At 35.5% G+C, this 13,723-nt stretch overlaps 1 protein-coding gene across 1 annotated transcript; it reads right to left on the bottom strand.

The window, feature by feature from the left end:
- Nucleotides 1–1,069: 1,069 nt before the first annotated feature.
- LOC112002238 (succinate--CoA ligase [ADP-forming] subunit alpha, mitochondrial) lies at nt 1,070–9,011 on the bottom strand. The gene is made up of 7 exons (XM_024034393.2): nt 8,648–9,011; nt 7,196–7,405; nt 6,508–6,678; nt 5,858–5,981; nt 5,183–5,244; nt 2,607–2,688; nt 1,070–1,407 (listed from the first exon to the last, which is right to left on the bottom strand). The coding sequence occupies exons 1-7, from the start codon at nt 8,855–8,857 to the stop codon at nt 1,268–1,270; spliced, it is 999 nt and encodes a 332-aa protein (XP_023890161.1). The 5' UTR covers nt 8,858–9,011; the 3' UTR covers nt 1,070–1,267.
- Between the last annotated feature and the right edge of the window lie 4,712 nt (nt 9,012–13,723).

Raw genomic sequence — 13,723 nt, 5'->3', positions numbered from 1 at the left:
ATAACTCGATTTTCAAAATCTAGTTTAAAAAACTTGGGCATTTTGATAGTTTCAAAACATGAGAATTTTGCTGCATAATTTGTAAATTAAGGATAAATGCCAATTTTTCCCCAAATCTAAATGGGTTAGCTCTTTCAAGTTCATTCTTTGTTCTTGATTTTTAAAAAAACCCACTTTTAGATCTTTTATTTATTTATTTAACGGTAAAAGTGATGAGATGAGTTACATAAATCTAGAGAGATGATTCTAGATGGATAAAATGACACTTTTAAAACCATATGCAAGTAATTTTAAGACGGGTTAAACCACAGGTGAGTATAATGCAATCAAGTTAATTAACCCTTTTTAAATACGATGGCAAAGAGAAATTCAAAACACACAAAAATCAATGAATCATTATCAAGTGGAGTTAAGTCTCTTGAAAACATCAGAAAATGCCAAGCAATTAAACTACAAAACTCTTGATATTTGAGAAACTATTTTGACCCGCCAGGGGGTTGATTAGAATCTGAGATCTAAAAATTAATAATACATATATATACATGCCGGAAACTTTCAGTTACAAAAATCACTTGAAACTTATTATATCAATTCCACCAACACCGATTTTAATCTGGTATAGCATAAAAAATAAAAATCAACAATTACAACAAATTACAAAGTTTCAAACTGCCCTAATATGGATGTAAATTTTAACAAATACGTTGTTAGAATACATTTTCTTATTACACCATACTCGCAAAATTTCAAGAAAACCAAATATCAACAGTCATATCATCAATCAAATGTTTAAATTTCAAATTTTTGTAGTTTTAATTATGCATAAAAAATTTGTTTATGTATCATTTATGTGTAAAGAGTAAATAACATCCAATTTAAATGAAATTTAACATACATATTAAAAAATATAAAAAATATGCAATCCAACAAGTTTGGAAAGAAACTTTGTCCTTTGTCAACAACTTATTACAAGGTTCCATATGAGGTAAAATTCCAAAGAGTTAAATCCGATTATTTTGCCAAAGCACCCTCTGTGTAACAAAACTACCATTAATTAAAACAAAAAACATTAAATGTACTTGTCGGATAAAGACCGTTGTTATTCAATGCCATTGGCTTTGGTTCAAAAACAAAGGGAAAGAAATCTCATCTTTCCAAAAACTCTACCAACATTAGGATCAGTTCTAAAATCAAGGTGTACATTTCATGCCGTTTTGGATTTGTCCAAGAACAAAATATATATAATATTGTAAAACAATCAACCAAACTAACTCACAAGGCCCTTCTGCTTAAAAACATCATGCATGGTAACACCAATCTTTGCAGGAGACTCTACCACTGTAACCCCAGCTTCTCTAAGGGTCTTGATCTTATCTTGGGCCGTGCCCTTCCCACCTGACACAATAGCTGCCCATGCAGAGACAAGCAAAGAAAATAACTCCAATTAAGGATACTTTTTTTCAGTTCATATGCAACAATTAGATGGACATAGAACCTCCCAAAATAAGAGAGAGAGAGAGAGAGAGGATCCCGTCAACTTAAATCAATGCATTTGTTCAATGCCTTACTAAGAATATACAAATTGGCAAATGCACATTTAACTTGAGAAGGTTTAATCTAAAGGTTAGTAACAACTCAGAGAGTTCAAACATCACAGTTACAAGTTCAATTGTCTCTGCATCACCACTGAATCGGACCCATCAGTAGGAGAAAGGGTTCTGATTCAGTGGGATGTGACTTTTTACAGGGCTCTGCAAGATTGTGAATTAGGAATGTTGGCAGATTTCTTCCAGCTGATCTCCTCAACGAAATTAACAAGGGATGCAAATGATGCAATTTGCTGGGTGCCAACAAAAGGAAAGCTTTTTGAAGTTACGTCATATTACAAAGTGTTTAATGTCGAGCCGGCGATCCTTTTTCCATGGAAGAGTAAAAGTGCCTACCAAAGTAGCTTTCTTTGCTTGGACTACAGCCTTGGGAAAGATCCTTACTACTGATAATTTACAAAGACGGAGAGTTCTAACTGTGAAATGGTACTGTATGTGTAAGTCAGCAAGATGGGGAGTCTGTTGATCATTTATTGCTAATGTGTCAAATGAATACAGAGCTATGGCCCTTTGTATTTTGTTTGTTTGGGGTGCAGTAAAAGGGTGGTAGATACGCTGCCGAGTTGGAAAGGGCAGTATTCTAAGACTGGTATAGAAGGTGGTTTGAATGCTACCCCTCTTTGTATCATGTGAATGGTCGTTCAGACTCTAGCTTATTGAATTTCCTTGATAGTTGTGCTTTTCTTGTTCCTTGATTCACCTAAAGTATATTTCCCATATTCCGTATGGTGTCTTTTTTCTTTCAATTAGTAAAGTTTACTAATTTATCAAAAACACAGTTAAAATATATCCTCCCTCAAAAACCTAACATTGAAAGAACTCCATTATAGGCATTACTACATTCAAGACAACCATAAGTTACACGCGCGCGCGCACACACACACACACACACACACACATATATATATATATATATCAATTCATAAAAAATTATATGCACTGGAGTTCAGTGTATTCAAATCAAACATAACTTATTAAAGCATTGTCAAAATATTATACCTCCAGCATGACCCATACGACGGCCGGGGGGGGCAGTTAGACCAGCAATAAATGCAACAATAGGCTTCTCAGTCCCACTTTCCTGTTTGTTAAATACAGGATCAGTTTAACCACCAATACACATACCACAAGAAATGCTGCAGCAGTAAACATAATGATCCGCAAAGAATTAAGTAGTATGAGCTATAATTTTTTTTTTTTTTATAAATAATCATAAAACTACAACTTGATCAAACAATAAAAAGGCGTCATGTACAAGATGTAAAATGTATACAAGAAAAAAGCCAAGCATGATAAGTTGAATAAAAAGAAGAAAGTCACTATAAAAGGTTAAAAGCACGAGGCCAAATATTTCCATTAAGTTTTAGATGTTTCATTTTCAAGGTCACAGGAACTTTATCAACTACTTGTTTCACTTTTCCTTGACATGCTTCTTTTGTTAAGCAATAGGTACCCGTTTGGGTACAGCTGAAACGCAGTGCGTCTGCATTTCAGCGTTTTTTTTTCATTAAGAAGCACGTTTTAGTGCTTTCCAATGGGACTCATGCACTGTTCACAGGACTCGCAAACCTCTTTTTTTAACAAAACTTTCATTAAAAATGGGTCCCACGGCACTATTCACACATTTAAAAATTATTTTGCTACAGTGTTTTCAATTTTCAGTTTTCAGCAAAATAAACAGTATCCAAACAGATCCTAAATTTCATTAAGAAGAAATATAGACTTCTCCTAAACACGTTAAATAAGAAATTATGTGTAGCCCAGCAAGTTCTTCAAAGGGTAAAGGTCAGCAGCAGAGAGCTTTCTCTTTTGCTAGAACTAAATCTCAATACTCAACTCCTATAATGGTGCTCAACTATCCATGGCCTTAATCCTTGTTTTACTTGTCTCTCTGGAGTAAAATGGTGTTATCTTGAGTGTCCTAGGATCTACTAAAGTTGAATTTTGTTAGAACACTAGAAAATCTTTCTTTCCTTTTTAATAGCAAAATTGACAAAAAAATGTCATAAAATATACAATGTTCCATATAAAATAATTATGGTAAACACCTATTTAAAACAATTAAAATCAAAACTCATATATCCTCAACTAATAAAATAATAAGATTGTAAGCAAAATACAAAAAAGCAACAACTATCAATGTTGGAGATGCTGTAATTATCCATTTACTTTAATGCTTTCTTCATTTTTCTTCTGTTAATCCAATTACTTTTCTTTTTCTCCTATAAAACCCATAACTTTTTTCCTTTTCAACCTTTATCATTTATCTCACAATGCCACCCACAAACCCACTCCTCCCCAAACCAAAACACCTGCACCCCCTTTCACCACTTCAATTCTATAACCTTAAAAACCCACAATTAATCCCAAACACCATACTCCACCAATTCCTCAAGCCCCAAAAACTAAGCCCTCGTCATCAAGGAGAGGACCTTTTGGGGGGGGGGAAGGGGGGGAGTTAGGGTGTGCTTGATAGAGTGGATTTTAGGGAGGACAGAAGAAGAAAAAAAAAGGGAGAGAAAATGAGGAAGAAAAACTTTTTGGAGGGTGTTTGGTTGGGAGGGAGAGGGGAAAAAAGATGGTGGGGCCCACCAGAAAGTTTTCTCCTCAAAATAGAGAGAAAACTAGGCAGAAAAATGGACCAGTTTTTTAGACAAAAATTTCCCTGCAACGTTTTTCACTTCTTCTACTTAATTTTTTTTTTTTTTTTTAATTATTGTGCAGGGTTCTTTTTTTTTTTTTTTTTTTAAGAACTGTGCAACATTGTATTTCCAAACAACTTGACTTCTGACTTTTCATTCTTTTTTTTTCTTTTCTTTTTTTCTTTCCCGATATTGGGTTCTTTATATATATATATATATATAGACAGAGAGAGAGAGAATGTCCATCCATAATTTCATACACAATTTTTTAATAAAAATATTTTATTACTTTAGGGGCATGTGAGTAAACCAAACACAAATGAGGGAAACTAAAATCTTTTCTATCCTCTCTCTATTTTCCATCCTCTCTCTATTTTCTATCCTCCCATTTTTCCATCTCTCCAACCAAACGGAGCTTTACTGATGATAATAATGTGCTTTTTAAAGAAACCACGAGCTACAAAATTTTCAGAAATAGGGATAATCTTCTGTGGAATAGAATTTATGATAGATACCCCCACCCAATCAAATTTAAAAGGTAATAGAAGAAGATTCTTTGTCTTGGGTTCAAGACCCATTAAATGCATGTGTAACTTACCCATAAAAACAGTAAAAAAATAATAATAATAAATTTTATTAAAAAAAAATCCTTGTCAGCTGACACCTTAGGACTCTTCAACATTTGCAAAGCAACTTTCAACATTTCATAGGAAAACAATGCAAGCTATCAGTACATGTCAAAATTTTTTTTTTTCCCCTTTTCATTAGAAAGGGAAGAATGGGCAGAACTGGCCTTTTTTTTTTTTTTTTTTTTTGAGGAAGTGGGGGGATGCTACTGCCATTCTCCCACCAGCCTATAATAACTCTAATGTTGATGGATAAGGAAAAAACATAGCATTCTAAAATATGGTGGAAGGGCTATTTCATACATACCTTTATAAGTGCAGCAGCATCCTCCTCTGCAGTCCCACCAATCTCTCCAATAAGAACGATACCTGACATACACAAAGCATCATTATTTGATTGTCTGCACATTAATTTCCTCACTGATGTTCAATATGGTGTCAAAATTCACAACAAAATGTTAGTATTCCCCCCTTCCCCCTCTCTTATCCTCTCCACTCCCTGCAAACTTCCAATAATAATGTTAGTATTTCACAAATCTAATGGGAATATGGTGTAAAATCATTTAAAATCACTTATCATTTCTTATTTGACGGAATGGAATTTTAAAGAGAGAGAGAGAGGAATTGAACCTCTTGCATGCTCTAATCAATTGCACATTCATCTCTAGAATATTGATTTCAATCAAAACAATGATTATTCAACTCATCAAAAGTTGTAGCATATCTTTCCCTCCAAACACTCCACATTAGCCAATAATGATATGGCATTTCAGACACACTACTCTGATTTCTTAAAATGAGATCTCAACAAGGCCATAACTCCACCAATTGAGGCATTACCCAAAAGGCAATCACTCCATTCATTTAGGCATTATCCAAGAAATCCCAGAAAAGGAGAATACTAGTGACCATAGCTTCCAAGCCACACCACGAAATAGAAAAAACTAAACTAAATATTCCAAAAAATAAAAAATCAATATACCTTCTGTCTGTGGATCCACTAGAAACTTTTCAATGCAATCAACAAAGTTTGTCCCATTAAAAGGATCCCCCCCTATACCCACACAAGTAGATTGTCCAAGGCCAACAGCTGTAGTTTGGAACACCTGCAAAGTAAAATAATTATAAATATCAAATAAACAATAGGGCATCAAACTTTGATGCCCAATACTTTAAGGGGCGGTGAAAATATATCATCTTATCCTTTTGTAGGTCATATAATATGGCATATGGGTATACAAAGAAATTATTTTCTTGTTGATAGAAAGGCACAATGATTCAAAACAATAAGCAAGCACGGGGCTTTTACCTGGCAATTAGAGGTAATTACAGGATAAAATACACAACATTGTAATTAAGTTTTCTTTTTTGCTCTCTCTTTCTTTCTATGTACTTTTTTACTATAATTTTATTTATACATATTTTTCTTACTTATCAAAATAAATATATAAATAAAATAAACAACATTGTAACTGTAGAAATTCAATTTTGAACATGTCAGCTCCTCACCTTGGTCCCACAGAATATTAATCAAGTTACCAAATCACATCAATTTCTAAAATATAAATCATGAAACTACCATTACAAATGCCTTATAAGAAAACTCTCCATTAGGTTAAAATTAGGACTCACAGCTTCATAGGTTAAGGTACCAGATCGCGAAACAATTCCTACACGACCAGGTTTGTGGATGTACCCTGGCATAATTCCAATTTTACATTCTCCAGGCTTGATAATTCCAGGGCAGTTTGGCCCAATCAACCGAGTTTTCGATTGCCTGTTAAGAGCAGCCTTCACCCGTACCTGAAACCATAAATACTAGCTTCAAGGCCATTTTTCAATCAACTATGAAAGGTCAAAAACAATATGTAATAACTAGGAATGTCAACAGATCAAAAAAGAACAAATATTATATATATATACACACACACACACATCACATAGAAATGTGACTAGTTAGTTGTAAACCAATTTTTGTTGTATAAGCTAGACAACCCCAAAAAAAGGAATTGAAATATTCACATTAGCTAACAGAATAAAAAGATTTCCAGAGATTCAATCTCAATCATGTAGATGAAAATATTTTTATGACTGAGATTTGTTAGAAAAGTGAATCAAAAATATTTCCAGTCCATCAAAAGAATGGATATTCCTTGAAAAAAAAAAAAAAAAAAAAAGCAGAAAATCATCCAAATCATGTCATACACAAGCATTCATGAAGCTGTGAAATGTAATTTGCATTGACATAGTCAACAGATTTATAGTTTCACTGCACACATCCTCTTTTTAAAAAGAATCCTTCTAACATAATTTTATTTACCATATCATGCTGAGGGATCCCCTCTGTGATGCACACAACAAGATCCAACTCAGCTTCCATCGCCTCCAGAATAGCTGTAGCAGCAAAAGGTGGGGGAACATAAATGACAGAGGCATTGGCCTTTGTTTCAGCCTTTGCTTCTGCAACTGTGTTGAAGACAGGAAGTCCCAAGTGTTCTGTTCCACCCTTCTTTGGCGTTACACCACCCACCTAATTCAAAAAAGTTATAAAAAAAAATTACAATATTGACCTTTAATATTATATAAATATCATAACTAAATGATACCAGATACATGCTATAATTATGCACTTAAAAGAGCATACTTAAATGTTAGACCACAACTAAAGACTGGCTTCCCAACCTGCCCATTCTTCCACAACAAACCCTATACAAAAGAGTGTTTTCAACAGTCACAAATCTGACCAAGTCAGCCCACAAAACTGTTCTAAATATTTAATCATTATGTCCAAACCAGTGTAGTTAAAAGCTGCACAGCCACTCACCTAGGTGCCCAGGCGAGGCACCACCAAGGCCCCTCTAAGGCTTTGAGGCAAAGCACCTTCAGTGAGGAACTCGCTTTAGCGCCTGGGCGCGTCATTTTGGTGCCTCTAACCTCTGGAAATCAAAGGCATTGGCGACTTAAGGACACCTTTCGCTTTTGATTACAATAGTCCAAACAGAGATGCTAAAAGGAGGCAGAATGTCCACAATTTACAACCAAGGATAAACACTCAAACAGGGTATAATCAAGCCAAGTCTCACATGTGTATGAGATACAAATTGCAATGCATGACAACTCCGTGTAATGTCAAGCAATATAAGGCTTGCATTAAAGAGCATAAAAACCCAGCCATTGTTACACTGCACCATTGCATTGCCCTGTAACTTGTACATTGCAGGCAATAAAAAAATCAGTATAGCCCTTTTGCATAAATCAACATATAATGAATGACTCTAAAGGGTTTTCTAGCAAAATCCTGCTGATGGCATTAGCATGAAGCAGCGTATTAACCGTAACAAACAGCAATTAAACTTCCTCAGCTCCAGGGTTCAATTACTGTTTCAAACCTAAATTGCTCATTTTATAAGTCCAATCCTTATACTAAGTTGTGCTTGAAAATTGATTACAAAATCATTGTTGATAAGATCTGGATGATTATGTTTTCTCACAAAATAAAAATGATGTAATTGTCATGAAGTCTGAAATCCATGTGAGCCTGACATATCATAGATTTTTTTTTTCCCTTATAGAAGAAAAAGGAAACAGAAAATTGTAAGTAAATAAATTTTGGACAAAGAAAGAAATGACATTGCAAATCCCAAATATCACATTGAAAAAAAAAAGTATAAAACAAACAAACAAACACTCAACTATATATATATATATAAGCCAGAATATTTGGTTTGTAAAACCCTAGAAAATGTTAGCAGGGAGAGAGAAAAAAAGAGACCATTTTGGTGCCGTATTCGATGGCTTGTTCGGTGTGGAAGGTGCCGTTCTTTCCGGTGATGCCTTGGCAGATGACACGAGTGTTCTTGTCCACGAAAACTGCCGGCGAAGGATGCGCAGCAGCGGCGGCGTATTGCCGAGTCTGAGTCCATGAAGAAGAAGAAGCTTTAGAGATCGAGCCGATTATCTTGACGAAGGCTTGGCGACCCATCTAATTCTAATCTTTCTTCCTTTCACTTGTTTCGGCAGAGATCGATTCTTGCGTCTAGTCTAGTCTCTGCCTTGCCCCTGCCCTTGCCTTGCCCTTGCCTTCCTCTGCTGCCGCGGGCTCTCTTTCTCACTTTATAATATTTTTATTTTAATTAAATACTACGAGTACGACTACACACTACAATCAAATACTAGTATTTTTAGTCCCTAGTATTTTACTTCCTAGTCACTTTTTAATCTTTAGCCTACATTACCATTACATAAGTCGTTGGCATGCAACCACCCCTAAAACCGTGCTTCATCATCTCGGCCCAATATGATATGGAAACAAATAACCAAAATAAATTAGGAAATTTTCATGTCCCAAAAATACGCAGCTTTGAAGGGATTGATTTTGAAAACATTTTGACTCCCAAATATGCTTTTTCAGCTATTTTACTCTAACCTACTATGTGACTATTGAAGCGACCATAAAAGTGTTTGGATAGGAATTATAATTCTTGCGTTTGCGTTTTTTTTTTATTTTTTTTAATCTAGTGCCTTTTGCACTGTTCATGGGACATGAACAATGCAATTTGGCAAATGCACAGTGATTTTATTAATGAACAGTAACCAGAAAATATTTTTTTATTGTTTTCAGTTTTCAGCAAAATAAACGGTTTCCAAACACACCCCATGTATGTGTATCTCTAAACATGTTTTAACCCAAACTTTGTCCTATAATTTCCTATTTAAATAAATATTTTATTCTTATTACCTGTTAATACCCAAATTTTCACACTTTGGATTGGCCCAAAACCCAACAAGTCAAGTCTTAGAGAATTGAGAGAGAAAATCTGAGAATTAACACCCAAATCCAACTAAATTAGCTAAGAGTGGCCTAAGAAAGAGCTTTACTATAGAATGCTTAGATATGAGGATAAGTGGGCCCATAAGTGACCAAGACCCTTACATTAAGGGAATGTCATGAAATAAGCCCAAAATGGCTCAACCCATTTGCATAAAGGAGTTAGAAGAAGCTGGAGAAACTTGGAACCTTTGTTGGCATTTCAATGAGAAGAGAGAACATTGCAAAACAAAGAAGAGGGAAAAAGTTAATGGGTAAAGAAGAGAAAAACAAAGCACAATGAAAAAGTGAGAGACCCAATAATGGAGACTTCCCAAGTCCTAGCTACAGAAGAGAAACCAACAAATAAAGTAAGGTAAAGTTAGGTACTTTAATGAGAAAGCATAGAGGAGTAAACACATGCTATGAAAAAATGAGAAAATTCTCAAATATTAAACACTGCAGAATATCCAACAGGTAAAACATTGCAGAACGGGGAAATTCCCAAGTTTCAAGTTGTAGAATGTGATCCAATGGGTAAAGCAGAGTAGGCAAATGGATTACCCAACCTGTATCCCAGACATATAAAGGATGTTTAACCTATCATTGCTAAGATTTAGGGAAGTGTTGGATGGCGAAGGGGAAGAAGATCCTAGTTATGGTAATCTGCCTCAACTCTTTAGATGTTGTTTTTTATGGGAAAAGCACTCATACCAAATGAGTAAAAAGTTGTGAATTATTATGAGGTGCATGTCATAGGGTTGGTTCACACCAAAACAAATAGCATTAATGGTCTTCCACCATTTACGCTAAATAGAAACCAACTTGTAACTGTAAACCCACCAAAAAAAACCAAAGAACTCTTCCGTGGTTGTACCCTAGAAAAGAGAGGAAAAATAGTCATTAGAGACAGACAAAAAGGGGGCTCGAGAAATAAATAAATAAATAAATAAAAGGGTTAAAAGACACTCAATTTCAAGTATAAAAGGAGTAGATATTACCTTCCCAAGGGAGGATGTAACACAAGTGGAAGAGAGAAAAAGAATGAGAGAATATAATGAGAAATAAATAAAAGAAAAATTAGTTGAAAATTAGTTGAGAATTGTGCCCAGTAGTGTTCTTGCACCCTTCTGCAAAAAAAATCTAGAAAGAAAGAGATTACCACAGAATGGTAGTATTGACATGCATCACTAGGAAAACTCTCTCTCACATGAGGTACATCTCTCGAGTTTCTCAATATTCATCTTAATATGGCCAATCTGATTCACATTCCAAGCCTCACAGTTTTGTGTCAACTATTGGCAATAAGATTGTGTGAATTGGATTTGAAATCTTTTTGGCCCAATTTGTTTTGTAGAATATATTTTATACATATATGTATGAATACGTATAAGTATATATACAAATATATAAGTGTAAATATATAGATATATTTGAGAATATGTATCCTAACATGTTGTAAACTACATTTGATTGATGAATACTTTCTTTGGGTTTTATTATTTTTTATGCAGACTTATAATCGTAAAGCGAAGTAACGATTAATCTACAAAAAGTGATGAATAACCCATTCTATGGAGAAAGTCTCATTATATAACAAAATATGTTCCTTCTGCAAAAAGTGGAGAACAACCCCTTATACGGCAGTAAAAGAGGAGAATAAGTCCATTTCGCAGCAACGCTTCTTGGATTGGGCATAATGTTCATGCCCAAATTGGTAGCAGCAAGATTAGACCCCAAAACCCACTCTATGAAAGCATCATGCCCAACTTCCTTCTTAGAAATAAGGGTGTCCACGAGTCGGGTCGGGTCGAGTTTGTGCCCGACCCGAACCCAACCCGAATTTTTCGGGTGGGTGAATATCAAAACCGAAACTAACCTGTATTAATGGTCGGATCAGCCAGTTTGGGTCCATCGGTTTCGGGTAGGTTGTCGGTCAATTTCGGGTTTTGAAGCCAAAATCAATATTTCGCTGGATCGGTCAAGATCTGGCTGATATTTGGCTGGATCCGTTGAATCTAGACTAGATCTCAACGAGATCTCACCGGATCTCGCTGGATCTAGTGGATTTCATGTTGCTCTTCATTGGAAAATCCAAAATATCGCCGGATTGCAGTGGATTTCAAGAAGCTCTTTGTCGAAAAACCTTTGGATCTCGCTGAATTTTGTAGATTTTATGGTTGGGTTGGGTGGCTCGGGTTTTTGGGAAGGAAACCCACCAGCCGAACCTAAGGGATCGGGTTCTATGGGTGGCAACTCACCGGTGACTATCGAATTGATCGGTTCGAGTGGTGGTCGGTCAGTTTCGAGCGGGTCTGGCAATTTAAGCTGGTCACCGGGTTGTCTAGACACCCCTACTTAGAAAAATGCCCAGACTAGATGATATCCAATAGTATCAAGACACGTGTCTAAGGTGTTAAAATGTGAAAAAATAACCCTCAACATTACCTATACAATTCGTTCATTTTGTGAGACTCAACTTCTTATAATCAACCCAAAGCTATCATTAATTAATATTTTATTCCACTATAATTATATAATTGCACCTTAGATTTTATTTAATTACACAAGGCATCCATTGACTTCTTAAAATTTGCATTTAAACCCTCCATTAAATCATTTTCTTCTAAAGAAAACTAGTAAATCTGTTTATTTCATACTTGAGAAAACTGGCTTACATTTGAAGAAACCTCAAAACTAATAATGAGTGGAGTTTCCTCCAACATGTTACAAAATCATCTATACTTTGGGCATACTACGCTAGTCTATGCGTTGCCTTATTCCCTTATCTTCGCATGTGCATGACTTCAAATTGGTGTAAGAGTTGTAGGTGGTGTTTGGTACCTACAATGATATTGGCAATAGCTGTTGAGAATATCCTCCGGGAATTGAATATGCAGGCACAGATCCCATACAACACAAAATTCGTGCACATATCCTAAGGGAATTGAACATGCAAGCACAAAACCCCATGCAAGTCAGAAAGGAAGAACACAAAACTTGTGCACATATCCTTTGGTAATTGAATATGTAGGCACAGATCCCATACAAGTTAGAATTCTTGCACATATCCTTTAGGAGTTTAACATACAAGCACATCATACTGATTTCGTACACATATCCTATGGGAATTGAACATGTAGGTCCTATAGAAGAGGTAGAAATATAGATGGAGACCAAGGTCACCCCGAGGCAAGAGCCTTACCAAAACAGGTAGAGATAGAGATAGAAGACAAGTACAACCCGGAGAAGTTTGAGGCAAGAGCCCCAGATGGACACCATAGATATATATCCTTTTTAAGCTCGTAAAAGCACCCCTGTTTGTTTGGTTGAGCTCATAAAAGCACCTTTGTTTATTTTTTTACTAACTCTAGGATAATGAGTCACTCGCCTTTTGCTTGCAATTGGCAAAACAGGTTCTGGGATAGTGAACCTGTCTTTGCATGTTTCTTGAGCAACAAATGTGGGAATTCAGACATACAAATCCCACGTAGCTCTTTAGAGTTACACCCCGCCCCATGTATATGTGATGTGTGTCATGTGCATGGGTTAAGCCCAAGTTGTACATCAAAAAAAAATGTTGTCTCTTATTCTTTTGATTCCATTAACAAAGTTCACGTATCAAAAGAAGGGCATCTGTAGACACCGCATTTCATAACCCTTACAACTTGGGCCCCCGTTCTCTAATGATGTTGAATTCTAGGATCTAACGTTGGTTTAGGGCCCACTCAAATGTTAAATTAACTTGAGAAATGTTAAAATGAAAAATATAACTTTTAATGAGAAAATAAATCTATTTTTGGAAAAGTAAGGCCAAGGAAACCCTTGCTATGTACATGCAAGAATCAGCCTGCGCATGTAGCTTTCTGCATATGCACGCAGGCACGATCCCGCCACACAAAGCGAAATCCAGAAACTAAATAAGGCAAGTTTTCTACATTAATGTTGAGGTTTGGAACGAATCCCACATCGTCTAGGAGTCATTCCAAACCCCTATTTTCACAATATAAGTAGTCTTACATGGTATATTTTCAAAACACA

This window comes from Quercus suber, unplaced genomic scaffold, assembly GCF_002906115.3.
Source record: "Quercus suber isolate HL8 unplaced genomic scaffold, Cork oak 2.0 scaffold_6, whole genome shotgun sequence".
NCBI lineage: Eukaryota > Viridiplantae > Streptophyta > Magnoliopsida > Fagales > Fagaceae > Quercus > Quercus suber.
This window is presented reverse-complemented; position numbering and strand designations above follow the sequence as displayed.